Source organism: Poecilia formosa, unplaced genomic scaffold, assembly GCF_000485575.1.
Source record: "Poecilia formosa unplaced genomic scaffold, Poecilia_formosa-5.1.2 Scaffold319, whole genome shotgun sequence".
In the NCBI taxonomy this organism is placed as follows: Eukaryota; Metazoa; Chordata; class Actinopteri; order Cyprinodontiformes; family Poeciliidae; genus Poecilia; species Poecilia formosa.
The window spans coordinates 705,157-726,931 of record NW_006800258.1 but is presented as its reverse complement, the minus strand read 5'-3'; the positions used below and the strand labels follow the sequence as shown (position 1 = coordinate 726,931).

The following is a 21,775-nucleotide window of genomic DNA, read 5'->3' as shown; positions in this document are numbered from 1 at the left end:
CTGCCCTGTGGCACCCCTCCATTTGTCCAGTGAGGTCATCCCTGTGTTCTCCCTAATCCTCTGAGGTGCTCGTCTTTCTGCCTCTGCTTAATCCGCCCATGGCCCCCAGCCCTGACCACACACACACACACACACACACACACACACACACACCCACGCACCTACACACACACACACACACACATCTGCTCATATGTGCACATACTCAGTTATTCTTGTATTGTATGCTCAGTCCCACAGTAATTCCACAGCATGCATGCACGCATTGTTATTCAGTCGGTTATATATATATACACACACATAATGTCGCTCCACCTCTTGGTATAAAATCTGTCCGTCTTTGTGCGTTGGACGTACTGTGTGTCCCCATCCATCTGTGTGTCTCCTGTGTGTGCTGCCACCGCCTTATCTTACAGGTATGTCCATCTCTAAGACCATCTAACAGCTTCTGTGATCTAATGCAGCTAAAATGAAAATTACTTCCTCTGGTTTCTACTCATCTTACTAAAGCATTAAACACTATTGTTTCGTGACTATTAGTTCTTAATACTCTGTTTCTCTACATTATAATTTTATTAGGACCAGCAAAAAAAAAAAAATCTGTTTTAACACAGTGACTCTTGGATATTCAGTGTTCCAATTAGAAGTCGAACTGCCAACATTTTTCTTTTCCATCATTCAATATAAAGCTGTCATTTTTAAATCAAACTTTTACCAAAAGACAAATTCAAAAAGTCTAACGCAACAAAAGCCAAATGCAAATAAAAAAAGGTAGTCATGGTAACAAATTTTAGCTTCAGACAGAAAAAATACAACACAGAGACAGAGATGCTGAGCCAGCTTTTTTTATTTTATTGATGGAAACAGATTATTTTTCCCAGCTGTCTCTGCTGTCCTTTAAAAAACAAACACAAAGTCTTGACAGATTGTGTTAGTACAACATAAGCCCACAGTTTAAATATTTCAGTCATATCCATCGCCTAAAACTGATGTGACATACGTAATGAATCAGTTTGATACTATGGCGCTTACAACTTGTCACCTGCGCTGTAAACAACCATCTTGCACTGCAAAGAGAGAAGTGCCGAGTCGAAATGTGTGGCTGTTATTGCTAATTCAATATTTGGAATCATAACCGACACGGCTTCCTTCACTTCCTCTGCTGCCATCGCTAAAACTACAGGCAGGCAGACTACCATTTGAAAAGCACAGAAAACCAACGCCATCATTCACAACTTCTTCTGTTCACTGATTGGAGGAATTAAAATCAATGGGAGAAATGGAGTAGGTGTTGGAAATAACTTATATTTTTACAGTGATTGCATATCAAATGTAGGCTATGCAGAGGCATAGTCTGCTTTATTAATACTACCGTAATTCATTCATGCACTCTATGCTGAGCATCTAAAGAAAAAAAAAGAAACAAAGATCAGCAGTTTTTTCCTCTGGCTGAGTCAGTTTTCAGTTGTTTTATTCGGTCCTCAGTGGCCAAACTTCAGGTTTGACCTGGTTTCATAATTTTTGGCCTTATTGACAATAAACTAAAACATTGACAATTGTATTAAAATCAACAAAATAGACACATTTTTACTTTAAAAAATCCAGAGTCTTGCCATATTGCATTAGTACAAGACAAACCCACAGTTTATAATTGTTTTTGAGTTTTATTTTTTTCTTATTATTTCTATTTCAGCTGTACGATTGGCTGTTGAGTAATAACAGGTCAATACATGTGACAGAGCACATTTATTGTCAATAAATGTGGTTCTATTTGCTCCAAAATTACAATGAATGCAAATAAACCTCTAATATAAGGGAATCTATTTTTGGTACCTCATCTTTTTTCTGAGATGAAAAAGCGTTCATTTGCATCAACAAACACACTTGCAGGTCAGATTTGCTTCGGACACAAGCGACACAAACTCCAACACCAATCAAGCTAAAATGTCCAATCTGATCAGAAGCTTATTTGGATCAGCATCCCCTCCGACAGTGTTGTGTTTCCTCCCTCCAGCTGGCGCTTGGCCCCGCCCCCCTTAGCAACAGCTGAACAGTAGCTGACATCCTCACCACCAGGCTGGCTTCGGTCCACAGCTATAACCTCACTGAAGACACTTTTTAATCTTTGAAAAAATATTCTGTTCATCACTCACATTTCCCAGCAGCCTTTGCATTACCCGGAACCCAGCGAGAACACGGCTGGCTTCACTCCTAGCAGCCAGCCGAGAGCTGCGTGCTGCCGGACATTTATACCCACACAAATGTTTGTCCTTGACCACTGAGGCTTCGGAACATGACGCTATCCCCAAATCCCCTGTTTTGTTTTTTTTTCTTTTGATTTTTTTCATCCCTATTCCCCTCCAGCGCTCCACCCCAGTCCTGACCCCGGGTAGCTTCCAGTTGTTTCTACAGAGGTGTTGAAATGCACACCTCTCATTCATCTTTCCAGACGTTTTTCACACCCTCTCACCCCCCTTTCCACTCTGGATTGTCTTTTATGTTGGGAAGAGAATGTTCTGGATCTCATGAAAAGGAAAAGCATTGCTGAAGCATAAATCTCCCACCATGCATGATTTGCAGTTAGTTTTCCCACCACAGTGTTTTTCATGAAGGCCAAAATTGGCTTTGGTTTCATCCGAACACAGAACCTTCTTAGAAATGTCTACAGTCACAGACAACCTTCTTTATGCTTTTACTTTTGCCACTAAGCAGGATTACTGTTGAGCCAATATTTTACATGTGGCGTCATATTTAAATATTTAACTCTGGAGAACTGCATACGAAGCAGTTCACAGTGAATGACTAGTTGTGTTTCCTTTACATCTGTTCACAAATCTTTCTCTGTATTCTGCCAACGCCGAAAAAAAAACAAAAAAAAACATTTTCGCAACTGCGGTGTTTCCATGAAAAGGGAAATGAAATTAAAATCGCACGTGAATAAGCTTGTTCACACGAGAAGCCATTAATCATTTCAACGACGGATGTAGACAGTTAAGTTTGATACACTCCAGTTCAGCCATAGTGCTAGCCTTCTTCATCTATCTGCCAATCAGAGGAGACATCCCCATCTTTGAGTGTCCACCTACATATGCGGCTTTCTGGGAAAACTGTTTTACAAATTTATGGATTCAACATGTTTTTGGGGGTTAGTTACACTAAATCTGTGAAATTGCTCAACATCAGCACAAGCATCAACTTTCATCAAGTAAAACTAAATGCTTGCACGCAAATTTTTCTGGAAGATACAGTCGGTTTCTTTACAGAGCTCCATTCCTCAGTGGTCCGAGTGACAACAGATCAGTAGCAGCACATGGGCGGGTTAGAGACTTACTGCTGTGCTGCTGACAGCAGAGCTACTTCAGGCTATTTGATCATGTATGATGGCTGGAGGAGAGACAGAGCAGAGCTGTCAGCGAAGCTTTAATCTGATCTTTGCTTTAACGCTGCGGTCACATGGCTGCCCTAAGTTCTGCCTGAACACAAACCCCTAAAGTGTGCAGAAAAAACATGGCAACAGGAGTTGAATAAAGTTTAAAGTGAAATTATTAGAGAAAGGAACATGGGGGAAAAAACATATTATTTGACATGATGAGTGATCTTATTGTAAGCTTATTGTAGTGTAAAATGAACCTCTGACTTCTATTAAAAGTGCCAGACTCATTATAGATTATCTCTGCTTATCAGCAAATGGGTTAACATGGAAGTATCAGTTTTAATTTAATTTAAAATTAAAAAAAAAAACATTCAAATCTGGCAAGGGCAAGTACAGATTGTTTTAGCAGAACTTGTTCCTTGGTAACTGATTTAAAAACACATCAACCCACTTAGAACCAGTCTGACAGAAAGCCTGTGATGTGAGGAGCCAAAGTTGGGCTGAAGGTCCAAGAGGCTGAATCTGTGTGTGTGTGTGGGGGGAGGGGGGTGCATGGGGCAGGGAAGTGACAGAAACACAATTGTTTATGGTTTCTATGCATTTGACCCCTCTGTTACATTCTCACCTGTTGACACCTCATCAATCTCCCACGCTCCCCTGCCAGGAAGGTGTCAGCAGGCCGCGCCCAGGGGAACCGTCCGTCTGTGTCAGGGTCTATGTCAGGACAATGGCAGCTCAGATGGACAATTTAAAGCCAAATCTCTCAGTGTGTGTGTGTGTAGGTGTGTGTGTGTGTTTTCTCCAAAGTGATTAGTTACAGGATAATGTAAAATATAGTGAGGATGACTCACTCCTGCTTCTGAGCTGACAGTAGGCAGTATTATGTTACCACAGTTTTATTTTGCACAAAGCAGTGGTGTTGGATACAGTATAATGAGGTGCAGTTGCTGTTTCTATCGTTTTCTTGTTTTATAAAGGATGTGGCATTTCTAGGTTATGTTTTATTTAGACATTGTCACATTTCTGTTACTTTACAACTACAAATTCCCATGTTTTTAACTGTTCTATTAAAGAGAAACCTGCTACAGGTTGCAGAAGACTGTAGCTGTGTTTGTCTGCAACAGGGAATTCTAATAAAAAACACCGGACCAAAAACTGGGAGCTGGGGAACACCAGCAGTTTCAGAGTGAAAAAGTTGCATTTGTACAACCTGAGAAAAAAAGACCCATATAGTAAACCATAAAGTTGATGTACTGATGAAAGGTATGAAAATTTGAACAGATGATAAAAATTTTATATGATTCTAAAATCTGAGGAGAAATCACCATTAGCTGTGGTCAGAGATTTTGAATTTAAGAAAATTTCTAGAATATCTATGAAATTTCTGAGCTCCAAAAGTTGAAAATTTGTGAGTAAAAATTCAGAAATTTTGAGACTGTCAGTTTTTTGTTTTGTTTTTTGTTTTTTAAAAAAAAAAAAAACCTAAAATTTCAGAGCTCCAAAATTCAGAAAATTTAACATTTTCAACTTTAAAAGGTCAGAAAATTTTCCCAGGTTTTTGCAGAAAACATGTGAAATCTCACATTTTCTGAGATTTTTCTTTCTCACGAATTTTCGAATTCGAGAGTTTGGAAATTTCAAGCATTTTTCTAGAAAATTTGAGATTCATCTCAAAATTTCCGAGTTTATTCTCTCACAAATTTTTGACTTCAGGAGCTCATAACTTTCCAAGATTTTTCTAGAAAATCCCTGAGATTAATCTCAACATTTCTGAGGTTTTTTTGGTGGAAATTTCCTCTCCCCTTTTTTGTTTCTATCTACAATGACCCTAATACACCGTCACAGTAAACATTGAGAACAGGCATGAATTTTTAAATGATTTGATCAATTAGGACCTCTGTGTATAGAAGCAGTACCTCAGGGCAGAAGTAATCTCATAATGAGAGGAGAGATAGAGTCATTGTGCAGTTACTGGAGTTTTGCAGAATGTTCCACAGGACTGCAGTGTGTGTGTGTGTGTGTGTGTGTGCGTGCGTGCGTGCGTGCGTGTGTGTGTGTGTGTGTGTGTGTGTGTGTGTTTGAAGGCATCCCTAACACATCGTTGCATATTGAACCCAGTTGTGAGGGAAGTAACTTCCCTCAGACATGAGTGTGTGTATGTGCATTTGCTGGTGTGTGTCCGTGTTAGTCTGTGATGGACGGGTAATAAAAGAAAGTTTGTTACATTCACAGGCCTCAGATTCAAGAACAGAAGCCGTTTTTATTTCCAGCTATGTCAGACGCTGAAGAGGAATACGAGTGAGTGGAGTTTCTCTAATTAATCCTGATTTATTACATGTTGTCACTCAATATGTTTGCAAACTCTTTTTACTCTAACGTGTCTCTGCAGGGACCAGGCGGTGGGTAAGTTCCAGGACCGACACGTTTCTTGTTGTTTTCAGAGAGTTCAGGTTAACTCTCTGAACTCTGTTGTTTTGCATCTCACTAGAAGTTGAGGAGGAGCCAGAGGCGGAGCCGGAGGAAGAGGAGGAGGAAGAGGAGGAGGAAGCTCAACAGACTGAAGAAGATGGAGGAGGTATGGTTAAAATTAAAAAAGAAGAAATGTGCAGATTGTAACTGCGTATTGATAAGATGTTATGCTGTTAGTTTTTGTTTAATGCATTAACATATTTTTCCTGCTTTCTGATTGGGTGTCACTGTGTTGGTCCGGGCCATTAGAACAGCAGGAGTACCAAGGTATGACAAATCTCTGACTACACAAACTTTATCTGCTAGCAAAAGTACATAAAACAAACTAAAATACTCTAACTAGTCAGTTTGAGACTGAGGTTTCAAACTGAACTAGTTAGTTTGAAACCTAACTAGTTTCATTGTCAAGTGATTTGACAATGTCAAATCACTTGACATTGTTTAGCACCACAAAGCTGTTGTGTTTAGGGCACCCAAATGTCTGGCTCCTGCCCTGGCCGTGCCAGAGGAACATCTAAATGTTCCAAACACAGAGCCTTGAGGGCTGGAGTTTGACCCGAGCTTGTGCTCGAGAATAATGTTCTCTAGAAAACCTCTAAAGATTAGCAGGACAGTTATTTGTTTACTAGTAGGCTCAGTTTATTTATTAGGGAAGATATTTATTAATCTAGATTTTATTTCAGTGTTAAAAAAAAGAAGAAAGCATTCCAAGTTTTTCCAATTGGTATTTGTGAAAAAAAGAAAAAATGAATCAGCGTATCATTTTCCTTCCACTTTACAGTTGCGTGATACTTTGTATTGTCCTGTCACATAAAATCCCACTACAATACATTCATGTTTTTGGTTCTAATGTGACAAAACTCAAAGAAGCTCCAGAGTTAGAAGTAGTTTTTCAAGGCACCGTACTTCCACTGTCACAGGGATCACGCATTCTGCTTTTTTCATTGCTACCTCATGCAGAGCTTTAAAGGTGCAAACACCTGAAACAGAAATCAGATTCCGTTTCATTTTGCACACGAACAAACAATGGTTTTAATGATTTGTTTTCCTCTTAAATTCTCAGTTGGCAAATTTGCTGGTGAAGAGACCTTACTGCAAAATTCATAACAGAACATGTATTTTCTGTTTGGGAAAAAGGTTGTACCTTCGTATATCTATATATATATATATATATATATATATATATATATATATATATATATATATATAATATGTTAATATTGGTGGGTTCAAAATGTACTTCGATTTCCAGTCTAAAATGCATGAAGAATGAAGAACACACACACACACACACACACACACACACACGAGTTGACCTAATATGTAAGTTGTAATTTTAAATGATTGGTTTGAATTTGTTCATGTTTTCTATCTTAGTGACATGCTTAGTAAAATACAATGTCTGTTTATGAACATGTTTCTTTATTGTTTAAGTACATTAAATAAAAAAGATTAAATAGGGAGACATATGTTGCCATCACCTTGTGTTGCTAATAGCACTTAGCACCACAGGAGTTAGCTGTTAGCTGTTCTGGTGTCCGATGTTGTTCCCAAATTCCAGCTCCAACTGCAGGGACGAATGTAACACGTAATAGATTTTTTTTTATGTTAGAAGATGAAATTTGAATCTTAAGTTGACCTTTCAACCAACCTAGCCATTTACAAGTCACAATATGACTGACAACTACTAGTTGTTGCACTCGGTGGGCAAACTAAATGCTGTTAGCAACAAGCTAATTGCTCAGTTATTCCAGGTTCTCTCCACCTTCAATTCAAGTATTGATCAAACATGATCACAAATTGACGTTGTTCATTACTACCTTTGTCACTGATTTAAAGACATATACACCATCAGAAGTATTATTAAGATTTTTTTAAGGTTTTTATTACCACAATTATCGCTATTCAATATGGAATAGTTGAATTAGGCTCCTGCTGCTAAATCTCTGACTATTCCTGTCAGATTCTCATTTCAGGAGATTTTACAGCTGATATTTCCACAACTCTGGATCCTGATAAACTGAACTCTGTAATATTCTGACTTAACTTGTAAGGGAAACAAATATTCTTAAAAGCAATACATCAACATTTTGGAAGATCATATGGTGGGTATTTTCATGCTAACATAGAAATGCAGAAACCAGAAGAGCAGACCTCTTACACTTGTTTTTGATCTAGAATGATTATTGTGAGAAATTTCTCTTCTCAAAGGCTTTGTTTGGAAAAGCGTTAGTTTGCTGTTGATACTGACACTGGTCTTATTGTGTAAGAAACGAAGAAACGCTAGGCTATCACAAAGGAGCTAACAATGTTATTTTAAAAGGTTTTGAATTTACTGCAATAACATTTGCAAAAGACATTTAAGAATCACACAAAAATAATAAACTCATATGCAATAAGGTCCGACTTGCCAGTACATGTAACTCCAAACCCTTTGGAAAAATCTCAAGAAATATTCTCAGCACAACTTTAGGGGATGAAAAGAGAGTTTGGGTCCAGTGAAGTGGTGTTGAGAAAATGAAGTGGGAATTTTGCAACATTCCAGAATGTTCTGGAACATTCCAAAATGTTCCAAAATCATCAACAAGTTCAACTCGGTGCTTCTGCAGAATCAATATTAACTTCGTTATTTTAACTGTCCCATCATCGCCTGTCTGCTTTTATCCTCTTTGTTTTATTTTTATTGATATTTATGACTCTATCCTCACATCTTTTCACATTCATTTCTTACTTTTATCCATTTTCTATTACCATCTCTTACACAGTGTCTTTTTTTCCCTTGGTCTCATGTTCACATTTGACCCATATCAACGATTCATTTGTTGCTTTGCTGCCATCTGTGCATCTTTCACTGTGCTTTCATATGGCTGCTCCATCAGACCAAGATGCCCAGGAGGAAGGTGAGAGCAAAACAAATATGGAAAAAAAACTATTTTCCCCACCTTCCTAAAATAATTACCTAACATATATAAAAAAATAAATAAAAAAAACATTGACTTTTATAAATCCAGCATGGTTCACTTCTTAACATCAGACCGTTGGAGTTGATCTTGATTAAAGGTAAAGTTCTAAAGTTCTGGTTAGATCATCAGCATAGATGTTGCTCTCTTTTGAGGCCTTCAGTGACTTTGTTTGGACTGTTCTTTTTTCAGGGTGGACTGAATTAATGACTTTTCAATTTAACACAGATCTTCTAGCGCAGTGTTTCTCAACCCTGGTCCTCACCGCCCCTCTTTCCTGCATGTTTTAGGTATTTCCCTTCTGCTACACACCTGAATTGTATATCTGGGTGATTAACAGGCTTCTTGCAGTACTTGATGGTCATGCAATCATTTGAATCAGCTGTTCTGGAATAGAGGCACATCTAAAACATGCAGAGCAAAGGGGGTGAGGACCAGGGTTGAGAAACACTCAACATTCTGTTCTAGCGAAACAGTGGCTCTATGTTACATGTTGCGTCCTGACAAGTATGGCCAACCTTGTTGGTTGCTCTATGGGCACAGAAACAGCTTTTATTCAGGAATCTCCAAAAACCAGTTCTGATGTATGTTTGGGGTCATTGTGCAGATGTAACACCCAACTGTGTCCAAGTTTCACTCATCTTGACTGAAATGTCGCCACCAAGATGAATGAAATTTGTTTAGTGTTCAGAAAGAACCTTGTAGTGTAGATTTACACTCGTCCACCTATAATGAACATCATACTAAATTATTATTATTATTATTAGGCTCTGCACCTTGGACCATTGACCTTGTGTTACTGTCAGTGTAGATTATTTGATGGAAAACAGAGCGATCTGAAGGTTTCTGGCACAACTTCCCCGATTTCAAATCTTGTTTAAAGGAGCAGCATTGTGTGAAATTGACTTTTTTGAGGTTTACATGATGTTGTGATGTTTTTCAATCATCAAAACCATACCTGGAGTGTTGCTCTGATTTTTTCATGAATATCTGAGAAATCCTCTAAATCTCATGTGGCAACCATTCAGCAGTGCAAAACGCCTGGGTGGACCTAGCCCCGCCTCTGAGGACGAAGCTCCACCTCTGAAGCGGTTTCCGAGCTTCAGAGCTTCCGCCTCACACTTGAAATTGTCCAACTTTTCAAACTCTGAAATTTTCGAGGATTTTTTTTTCTAGGAAATTTCTGAGATTAATCTCAAAATATCAGATTTTTTTTCATGCAAATTTATGACTTTTTGAGGTCAAAGTATTTACTTTTTTCCCTCTTTTTCTTTTCTTTTTTTTTTTTTTTTTTACAGAAATTTGCACCTGTTTTCCTATCTACAGCAGCCCTAACAAGCCATCGTAGGTTACAGATCGCATCCTCTGGGTGCTTAACTTATTTATCCACATGTTGTAGGATACGAGATAAAAAGTAAACTTACAAGTTCCTTGTGGTTTAAGTCACCTTGTAGCGTAGAAACAATTCTGTTCAAGACATTTTCCAGTTTTTTGGCATAAATTTACTCCTCCGTCTTTTATTGTTTACGACGGCTCTAAATCGTGAAAATGACTTTGACCTCAACCATGTTAAGTAATGTCTAGTCCAGGGGTGGGCAACTCCAGGCCTAGAGGGCCGGTCTCCTGCAACTATTAGGTGTGTCTCTACTCCAACACACCCGAGTCAAATAATGAGGTCGTTAGCAGGACTCTGGAGGACCTGACTGCACTTAGACTAAGGAAGTGATTCAGCTGTTGGATTCAAGTGTGTTGGACCAGGGAGACATTAAGAGTTGCAGGACACGGGCCCTCGAGGACCAGGATTGCCCACCCCTGATCTAGTCTGTGTCAAAAAGCTGAGTCCTTGGCAGGAAATGACTAAAGAAGAGAGAAGAATCACACCAGAACTTTGACTGCAGAGAGCATGTTCCTCTGCAACTTAAGCAGCTGTTAGTGATTTAAATAATTCCCTTAGTTAATGTTTGACGTATCATCCAGAAAACAGAACGGTTCAAATGCTTTTCTACAAGCCCAGTGTATCTGTGGCATCCATAGAGATGATTATTGTGTAACAGCTTCTATGGTCTGTTGTATGTTTAATGCAATACTCTTACCACTTCCTGCTCAGACATTGTGTGTTTCTAATAAACTAAGCAGTCATGATCCAAATCTTTTTCCTGATTGGTAGTTCTTTGTCAGGTGTATTTAACACACAAAAGTCTTTGGATTCTTGTTTTGTTTTGTAATTTCTGATGATAACATACTTTTCCAAACACCTCACCTGTTGTCCTTTTCAAAATATCAACCATCCTTTTCATTGTTTTTCACAATCCTTTCTTTCACCTCAGGAATAAACTCTAAACTTGTTTATTTTGTGCATTTTTCTCTGCAGAAGAAGAGCGCCCCAAGCCAAAGTATGTTGTGTAAACCAAAGCTCAGATTGCTTCATCTGTCTTTGTGCAGTTTCCTCCACTTTCTTTCACTAAGCTCTGTTTTGTTTTGGGGGTTTTTTCTTCTTCTCTCCACTTAAAGACCTCTTGTGCCCCAACTTGCTCCTCCAAAGATTCCTGAGGGAGAACGAGTGGATTTTGACGTAAGTTAATAAGACAATTGAAACAGAGGTGCCATGTTCACGGCTAAAGTTAGAGCGTAGTAGAAGGTACTGACTGGGATCAGACGGAGAGCTAAGTTCTGCTTTGGTCAGTTTCTAGCCAGGTTATGGTGGCGTAACTGTGAAGCTTGTGGTAAATGTGGAAGGAAAAACGTTCACCCAGAAGTCTGATTGCAGTCGCATTTATCTTATAAATGACCTTGCAAAACAATAGAATCAACATTCTGTAAAAAAAAAAAAAAAAATCAGAATTGAGAGTTGAATGTGACACATCCTGCAGCGGATGGCTTCATTTCATTCCAGAAAAAGTCAGAGAGAAATCTGAAACTAACTGCGAAATTAGGCATGTCTAAAAAAATTGTTTTTCCACATGAAATATAATTAACTTATTGTTGCTACAAAACCCTCAATACATTGGAACTAAAACTCAAGTCCTGTCCCATCATTGCACAAAATGCTTTAGCAACATTAAGGTAAGCTGTTGGTTTGGTTCTAGCTCAGTAATCACCCAATGGCCATCTTCTAGATTAACTCTTGGATCAGCTACCCAGCCCTCTAGCTGCTAACAGTTGGTTTTGGTCTTTCTCTTCGGTCGTCTCTAGACGTTGAACAATTGATCACCAGGAGTTGTCTCTCAACTGTTTCCTTCGTCACTTTGACAGGACATCCACAGAAAGCGAATGGAGAAGGACTTACTGGAGCTGCACACCCTGATCGATGCTCACTTTGAGCAGAGGAAGAAGGACGAGGAGGAACTCATTGGGCTCAAGGATCGGATTGTGAGATCACTTTAAGACCCATGCGGCTGGTCAAATCTCAAAGCTGGTTTGGAGCGCAAGTGGAATGAAATGAATGGCCAAATGTTTTCCCTCCAGGAGCACCGCCGAGCCGAGAGGGCCGAGATCCAGAGAGTCAGAGCCGAGAAGGAGAAGGACCGACAGAATAGGATTGCAGTAAAGACCCGCATTACTTCATAAAACTGTATCCCATACCTGTTCAGAATATGAAATCATAAGTTTACCTGCCATGTACGTCATATGTGGAGTGCCTTGCAAAAGTATCCATACCACAACGTCATAACCATAAACATATCTCACAAGAAATGAAAATATCTCTTGGTAGTTATGCATTATTGAGAGACTGGAAGATTAACACCAACTATAAAGTATTTTTAAAAAGGCAATAATTAAGAACAAACTAAAATAAATTAACAATGCTAAACCTGGTGAGGGCACCAGGTAGGCCTGGTGGCCTGCCAGGCTTATAATACCTCATAGGAAACCCTGTACATCTATTGGAGGTACTTCATCAACCTGTGCAAGGCATTTACATCTGCTATGCTGCAACGATAACGCATTGAAACAGCAAACATGATATTTTGTCTCTATCCTTCGTCCATTCCACCTCGCAGGAAGAACGTCACAGAAAAGAGGAAGAGGAGGCCAAAAAGAAGGCAGATGACGACCTGAAGAAGAAGAAAGTGCTGTCTGGCATGGGAGCCAACTTTGGAGGTTTCCTGGCCAAAGTCAGTGTGCCTGGTGTTTTCACCTCAGATCGATGATGAAAAGTAGGAAAAGTGGAGGATGATTGTGTGCTGTTTAACCCCGATCCAGGCCGAGTCGAGGAAGAGCAAGCGCCTGACGGGGAGGGAGATCAAGAGGAAGACGCTGGCCGACAGACGGCAGCCTCTAGGCATCGACAACATGAGGGAGGACGGCCTGAGGTGAGTCCCTTCCAGACGCGTCGCAGTCAGTCAGTAATCCAGTGCAGCGATGGGTTTTTATATTATTGCCTCTTCGGGGTTTTAAGATTGGTTTTGTGATTATTTGCAAAAAAAAAAAATCAAATGTTTGTCATACTAATTTAAAAACGTTTGCAATAATTTATACATATGTATGCAAAACCACACAAAAATGTTATCAGTTTAGTCAGAACATTGTATTTCTCTAAATCAAGTTAGAATAAAAACCCGAGAAAAATGTACGTCATTTCAGGATTTAAAAAAATAGTCCTAGTTCAGTTGAAAAAAACATATACATCTTCCAAAAGGTTGATTTTTTTTTGTAACCCAGTGTGATAAACCCAGTTTCATAATTTCATAAATGTTGTTGAACAGGTATGAGATGAAAACTAATCCTGAAGTACAGCTCTCTGTGGTCCATTATTTTGTTCTTTGGCTGAATTTTCATGTCACTCAAAGGACTTTACGCTGCATGGTGCCACACTCACCCAGCCAAACTCGTTAAAGAGTCACACACTAAAAGACTTTACAGCATAGAAACACGGTGTGTGGCTCTGTGTTTGTCAGGAACCGGGCCCAGGAGATGTGGAACTGGATCCATCAGCTGGAATCTGAGAAGTTTGACTTCATGGAGCAAATGAAGCACCAGAGATACGAGGTAGGCTTTACAACCCGCTTTACGACCTCCGTGTAACGGGAGGAAGGTGAGTTCAGCTGATTGAGCAAATCCATTTTCATCACACAAATTAGAATTAAACTGTAAACGTACTGAGAGGTGACCCAGCTGGGTTAAAGGTAAATGGCTCCACTTGGTCATGTGTGGCTGCTGCTTGATACACATTACTGTGGACCAATGGGAAATTGTGTTTCCACAAACAAAAACATGGATCCAGCACATTCAAAACATTTTTTTGCTGTGTAAACATGGAACATATTCAGCAGAAGCCTTCTACAGTTTCTGAATTTCTGGTCATTTTTCTGAATATTTTCTTTGGTATTACGTTGAGCAGCTGTGTTTGTTATTTCATTTCCGTATCAATCCAGCTGTTTTGTGAAGGACTCAGAGGTTTACTATAGAACTTTAGTGAATAAACAGCAACACAAAGACCAACACTGGAAAAACACACAATCTTACCAAGTGTTTTTGGTTTAGTTTTTAGTGCAAATATATTCATACACTTGAAATAAGACAAAAATAACTTACAAGTAACTTTTCAGGAGAGATAATAGGGACTTGTTTTAAGTCAATAATTCCCTTACAGTATATTGATGAAAAAAGTACTATTACTACAGATTATGACAGATTATTTGAAAAATGTTTTGTTATAAGTGAAACAATCTGACGATAAATACATTTTATTATGTTTGTGGTTTTAACAAGACAAAAAGAATAATGTGAAAAAGTTCAAGGGTGATGAATACTTCTTAAACTTTAACTAAACTCTAATAACAATCTGCTAATCCCAAGAACACTTTTCTTTGCCTCCCACAGATTACTGTGTTACTGAACAGAATCCAACATGCTCAGAAATTGTGAGTAGATGCAAAATCTGACATGTCTGATTCTGTCTCCTTCCGGCGCCGCGCCTCACTCGTCTTTTCCCGTCTGTCTTTTCTCCCTTAGCAAAAAAGGCCATGGCAAGGGGAAGGTGGGTGGTCGCTGGAAGTAAAACTGCAAGCACAAAAACAGAGATGGGAGCAACGTGATTCAAAGACAATTAAGAAAAAAAAATGTTTTGTTTGTTTTTTTAAATTGGATTCTTTATAGCGCTCCTGGGTTTCTCTGAACTGGATGTGTTGTAACTTGATGTTATTTGGCTGAAATAAAAGTACATGCGCTACATTTAAAAGGATGTGTGATTTTGTTCAGCATCTTCAAGACAAATAAAAACATTTGAAAATAAACTCTGAAACAGACAGGCAGCCAGACAACCCAGGAGCAATACGCTCTCCCTCGTTTTGAAACCAAGGTTTCAGCATTCTGCCAAAAACGTTTCATAAAGACCGACAAATCAGAATGGTATTTGTCTGACTGCACTGTGCTAAGTGTAAAGTTTGGTGGAGGGTGGATTATGGGGTGGCAACAGATGATAATAAATTCAGAGCCGTTTGGCAGCTGAACAAGGCGGCTGTCTTCAAAAGGGCCAAACTTCTCATCACTATTAAAACAATAAAATACACTAATACACTGACGCTTGTGGCTTCAGGGTGAAAAAATGTGAAAAAGTACAAAAGTGAAATTAGAACTAAATAGTCTCTTTAGCTTTAAGTTAACAAGCACTCCATAGGTCTGATTTGTTGTTGTTGTTGTTACTGTTGTTTTTTTAATGAGTAAATTATTATAAATTAAAAAAAACAACAGCAGGCAAGCTCTTCAGTCTTCTCTCTCAATATTCTCAGGAGACGGCATGACATAACTTATTTTTAAAATGTTGTTTTTCTCCTGTCATGAGGATATATTGCTTTGCCTGTTGTGAAAATAACACTGGACGACTGCTGGGCCTCTGCAGGACAGCAGCAATGAAAACAAACTTCTTGGCAAAAGCAGCCAATATTCAGGATGCAAGTCCTTAACAGGAGCCTGCATCTGTTCATGCTAAGAAGGGCAGCAGAAGAAAACAGAAGAAGGCTGAGTTTGTATCTGTGGAACCATTTTGGTCTTGGATCGTTATCTCAAAGGACCCAGTGATGACAAATTTTCATCAATCAGATTTTCATCTAAAGAGTTCATAATGCCAAGTGCTTTTTGCAAAGTTCCTGGGGCTTTTTGGAAGAGCATCACAGATCCTCCATAAAATTTAACAACAGCCATGATGTTTTTCTACATGTGGAAAAGCATCATGGCCGTTGTTGAATTTTGATTCCTTTTAAAGTCTCAGCAGCAATTGGAAAACAGCATCTAGCTGTCATTAAATGGTTGTTATTAAGACGCACCTTGCAGTTCTACTGCACCTTGAAATATGTTTTTCTCTTTAAAGAGTAGGCTTCTGAATTATGAAACACTTATAGTATATCCTAAGAAAACAGGAAATCATGATCTCACAAAAGGTTCCTAGACACAGAACGCCACATGGCTTGGAGGTACGGCAGCCACGCCATACACACACTCCAATTTAAATTAAAAGGTAGAGTATAAATAAAAACAAATGCTTCTGATTCTGGAATCATAGATTGGGCTTTTCTAAATAAAATTTTTCTAGAGTTGACATAAACTTTTGCTACTGCAATAGAAAAACAAAAATTTATCTTAGAGCATTTCACACATCTTCAGCTGGGCAGCTGGTTGTTCTTTGGATACTGCGACTGTATATTTTCACTATAAGGAGAAAAACCTGTTACTGTGGATTGACATGCTTCCACTGCTTGTGTGGTCCTTTCCAGTGGTTCTTTCCAGAACACTTTGCCATGTTTTTCACACCAAAGAGTTAGACACAGCGATTTCCAATTCACTTGGAACCTCGACATGGGATCGGTCAGTCGCTACTTGTCCATGTCAGGGGAAATTCTTCTTGGACGTCATAGGTTAAACAAAACTGTTGCCACAATTAAATACACTTTAAAAAAATAAAGCTCAGACTAGTACCACAATAAAATGGATTCAGACTACCAACACTGCTAGTGAGATAAATTAAACCACCAATTACCACAATTTTTAATAACACAGGAAGTCCTGTTTTTGCTAGGTTGGTGCTACAGCACTTTGAATTGCCTTGTTGCTAAAAATGTGCTATATAAATAAAATTACCTTACCTTACAGCTTGCCGAGGCACATAGTTGCTTTCGAAGGAGAATCTCAAAGAGCATCTTAGTGATGTCCTGATCTACTGATCTGCCTTAGATAAAACCATGAGAAACAGGAATGGAGACGTTGACATGACAGCTGGAAAACGCTTCAGTGGTACAGATTAAATGATTCTGGAAAAAAGGGGAACCCTTCAGACATCGCTCTGAAAATCTCAATCACTTAAGTGGAGCTGGAATCAGCTATCAGCGACGTTTGCACTGTTCCTGTACGACGAGATGTTAAATGGCTGAGGCAGACCGTGGACAGCTCACATGTCCGTTTCATGATGGCGTCTTGATTTTATCAGAGCTGCTATCTGATGTAGTTAATGAGTCAGTTTTCACTCATGCATTCTGACGGATGAAGAGATAATGAAAGGAATGCTGAAATACGATGGACGTGGTGAAATTCTCAAGAGTCAAACTAAATTGTTATGTAATAGCGGTGATAGGCATTTAAACCGAAGACGGAGAAAGATGTGAGATCGCTTTGCTGTCAATGACAGGCCAAAAATAATGGCAGAGGTCGCCCTCAGGTGGCAAAAAGTGGCATTACGTATTAATGTGTATAAAATCCAGCAGGCTGCCTGTATGTTACGGAAAGTCTGAAAGGTTCAACAGAAAGCTCAGTTTTAGCCAAAAATAAATGTAGTCCATGTCAGTAATAAAACATATCATTCTTTTTATTTAACTATATATGCATATATAGTCACCTTCCTAAAATAATTGCCTAAGTCATTTTTGCCAAAAGTGATCATTAATTAATTAATTTATTATTTATTTGCTGTTGTTGTTGTTGCCTAAAACACTTTTGGCAAAAACAAATTATGGAATTTTTAGGAAGATGACAAACATTTAAAAATGCAAATAAAGTATGTTATTTATGTTTAAAATATATATTAATATGTTTTATTTATTTTATGCAGTAACTATTTGTTTTTGAAAGAAAGTTTTCTGATTTTCTTCCCCCCCCAGCAATTTGTTTCAAAGTCATCTTTTCCTTGGCTGGCAATTGACTCAACATTTGTAGATTGACTTTAAAGCAGAGTAAAGTCAAAAAAGAAAAAACCTCAATAGCTGATCAACAAAGTCTCATAATTAACAGGAATAACAAATAACAAGAAAAAGAGGTGGCAGGATTTGTGTTATTTCACATGTTCATATAACAAAACCAGGCACTAAAAGTGAGTCTCCTCTTCCTCATTTGAGTCACATAAAATTCTTATATTTTAAAAAGGGGTGAAAAATGCCTCATTGTGAAAGTAAAAAAGTAATTATTTCTTCGTTTATTTTCTTTGAGCTTTTCCGTCTCTCGTCTTACTGTGGACAGGTTTTCTGCCCTCCCCCCAGTTTAATTCCTGCCTCACATGTTTGGCTCTCTGCAGGAGTCAAGGACTAATAAGGACACACCAATAATCCGCTCTTTCGCTGGTTCACAGTCAGTCGGGGAAAACACAGACAGACCTATAAAAGCAGCAGTGCTGCTGTGGGTCTAAGGGGCTTTTTGGGTTCAAATAAGTTTGAATGGCTTTAAACTGTAAAACCTGACTCAAACAAGAACGAAACTGAACTAGTGACACTAATGGCAATATTGGTTGAATCTTAAAGAGTAGCTAAACCCCAATCAACTTTTTTTTTTTTTGCAGACAAATCAGTCCTTAAGTGTGCTGTGTTTATGTCTTTGTGTAAATGTTAACATATTAGTGTGAACTTGTTTAATTCTGTAACATTTTACCTTCAACAGTCTTAGTGCTGCCCTCTTTGGGTTGAAGGGAGGGTACTGCAGTCAAACTTTCCTGTTTAACTTGGAACAGCTTTGTTGATGTCTCTGCCAGGAGGGTCCACTATGACATTATTTCACTCCAAAAATGCTTCGTTCAACAAAGTCTCATCGTTAAACATGTGAAAAAAAGAAAAAAAAAAAAGACCTCACAAACACGTCATCAGTGTGGATATTTCTCAAACAGTGTCTCTCAGCCACAGTGTAAACACAGCTGTCACAGTAGCCCCAGATCACCTGTTCCCTTATGGCCCGGTCCATGTTGGAATTGTAAACAGCGATTGTTGCCAGTTATTTCAAAAATTATTTACTAAAACTAGATAAGGGTGACAAAGTTGCTACGTTAGCAGTGTCACTTGGCATGCCGCTCTTTGGTGGAAGAGGTGGAGGTTACACTTTCCAATCAGGTTCAAGAGGAGTGGATTGAATTGATATTACGGTACATTTACATTCAGTATCAAATTATTTCAACAACCAGTGGCAGTTCATGAAAGAATCAAACTGCAAGCACATCCTTCTTCTGCCCAAACTTCATTTTATTTATTTTTTCAGAGCTTGTACCTCCCCCCAGGGCCTAGGCTATGCAGCACTGGGCGGAGAGCCATAGTGACTAGATCAGAAACAACCTGTGTTAAGAACGGTTTGTAATAAAGCTCCTTTCACTGTAAACAACTAAATATCTGACTGTGTGTGTGGCTTTGTAGCTTGATGCGAATCCATCAGTCCACCAAACCATCTCTTTTATTTCATCTGCTTTTTTATTTTACAATCACAATATAAGGGATAGAAAGTGAAGCCATAAGAATTTCTGTCTCATTTTTTTTAAAGAAACAAATAGCAGCACACACATGCATGACACCGCCACTCACAACATGACTTCTGTTCTGTTCTGTTCTGAGAACAAATCTGACTACAGCACATCAAACTGGAACAATCAAGCATAGATCCGATACGCTAAAGAGTAAAGAGGAGGAGTTCAGGTAAACAGAACAGGACACGAACATTTCTGGTCAGCAACAATGTCTTGGTGTCCATTTTACTTTTAGCAGACTCTAAATTCTAGTGCTATCTTGTAAGTAGATGGTAAAATTGGTCTTAGCTTTATCTGGACACCCTTGCTAGCCTTAAAAACAAAATCTTAATCTGATGCTCAAGGGATACCTCAGGAGTTTTGAAGTAAGATTATTATTATTTTTAATTTAACACCACACCTACAGTAGATGGCTCACTTGGCATCTTCATTTAGTTTAAATCAAATTTAGTTGTTCTTGAATATAAAAGCTAAAAGCTAGCTTGAGAGGGGCAAAGACCATGTGAACTTTTACTGTCTTAAAACAACTCTAAAATCAAAAACACTGGACCAATTTATGTAAAAGCTATTTTATGAATCTTTAAACTGACACCATATTTACATTGGGGAAATAATTAACACAGAAGCAAATGACTGAGAAATGTAGGTAGGAAATTAGTGCACCATTCCTGTTTGAAACATGTGAAGTGTTTCATTCAGCAAATGAGCTCATTAGATCACTGTAGCATTTTTATTTTCTACTGCTTCATTTGTATATGCATGTTTCACATAGGAAGGTTATTAAACCTCCAATTAAAGTGTAAATAATCAGCAATTTCTCCTTAATCAACCAGACAGCACAAAAGCAGCAACCACTTAAATGTTAGCAAAATAGCTTTAGCATTAACCACCATGATATTTTGAGACTTGAACATTTTTAAGACACAAGAAGTCTTGGCTCCTCTCAGGCTAGCCGTTAGCTTAGCAATTAATGTACTACATGGAAATGCCTAGAGAGCAACGAACACAGCAAATATATTAGCTACTTATGCAGTGATTAAGTACTTCATAAGTATCACTTATGCAGTACTTACATAAGTAGCAGAGCCATGCTTTAACATTTCTTAATAGACCCTTCAATGCTGGTTTAGAGTAAGAAATAATTCACCACTTTTGAGTTACCTTTGAGACTCAAATTAGCTGATGTAAAAATGAGAGAAAATTATCAACGAAATAAAACAAAAACAGTTACGTTTTATACGTCATGAACCAGCTGGCTAACAGATTAGCCAGTTAGTTAAAGGATCCAGCTAGCTAACAGATTAGCTTGAACAAGGTTAGCACAGTTATTTTGTGTTTTTGTTGCTGAACATAGCCGTCTGCGTCCCAGTGCTAACGTCTAAATAAAGATGAAATAGTCTTTTTTTTAATTTCTATACATAACCCTCCTGTCTTCTATTTCTCATTGAAAGCATACAGTATAATATATAATACAATATTTTGAAGCCTGTAGACCACATGACAGCATGGCACAATTTACTCACGTTAGACAGGAAGTTACTCACTGAGCCATTTCAAAGATTATTTTGTCACAATGAGTATCTTGCATATTCCTTCACTAGTGAACATGCATGTACATGTATCTGTTGATTTGTGAAAATGAAGGTCATGCGCACGCACACACACAAACACGCACAATAACTTAATTTAAAGTAAAATATTACAAATAAGTCAGTAGTTCCTGGAAAGTTACACTGTGAGTAGCCCAGGTTTCAGGGGCCACGCTAGCGGATGGGGGCCTTCAGGGCCGCATCCACCTCCTCCTCTGGCAGCAGTGTGTGCCACTGGGCCACGGGTCGCCTGGGATTGGCCAGCATGTCTGACCAGTGGCGCAGCCCGACGCCGGAGGCGCCATAGCCGATCCAGCACTTCCCGATGGGATCGTTACTGCCCAGTTTGTCGTAGTCGTACACGGTGATCAGCACCTGGATTTTCTGTGTGTGGAGACAGAGGAGGGTCAGTGGTACTTCCTGTAAATGTCTCGCTCGCATGTATGACGTATGTGACATTTAAACTATATCAGTCTAGACTTGATTACTAAAAGCATCGCATTTTCTTCTCAAATTAGACAAAATTAACAACAAATATAATTGCAGGGTCATACAGTTTTCCTATGGGATTTTATCACAGCTAACCCAGGCTGTCCTCTCAGGACTCTTGATACAACAACTGTTATGCATAGTCTCTCTAGCCACTGTGCAATGATGAGCTCTTGCACATAGAAATCAA

General features: G+C 38.7%; 1 protein-coding gene across 2 annotated transcripts; it reads left to right on the top strand.

Annotated features, from left to right (window-relative positions):
- Positions 1-310: 310 nt before the first annotated feature.
- On the top strand, positions 311-14,811 carry LOC103152606 (troponin T, slow skeletal muscle-like). 2 transcript variants are annotated; one of them, XM_007573152.2, is made up of 15 exons: positions 311-416; positions 5,606-5,671; positions 5,763-5,776; positions 5,862-5,948; positions 6,092-6,109; positions 8,722-8,742; positions 11,174-11,195; positions 11,314-11,374; positions 12,055-12,171; positions 12,268-12,345; positions 12,804-12,917; positions 13,006-13,115; positions 13,701-13,791; positions 14,626-14,666; positions 14,758-14,811. In XM_007573152.2, exons 2-15 carry the CDS (start codon positions 5,646-5,648, stop codon positions 14,801-14,803), a joined length of 846 nt encoding a protein of 281 aa, XP_007573214.1. In that variant the 5' UTR covers positions 311-416; positions 5,606-5,645; the 3' UTR covers positions 14,804-14,811. The 2 variants fall into 2 exon arrangements, with proteins under 2 accessions (XP_007573214.1, XP_016516733.1); XM_016661247.1 differs by lacking the exon at positions 8,722-8,742.
- The last annotated feature ends 6,964 nt before the right edge of the window (positions 14,812-21,775 follow it).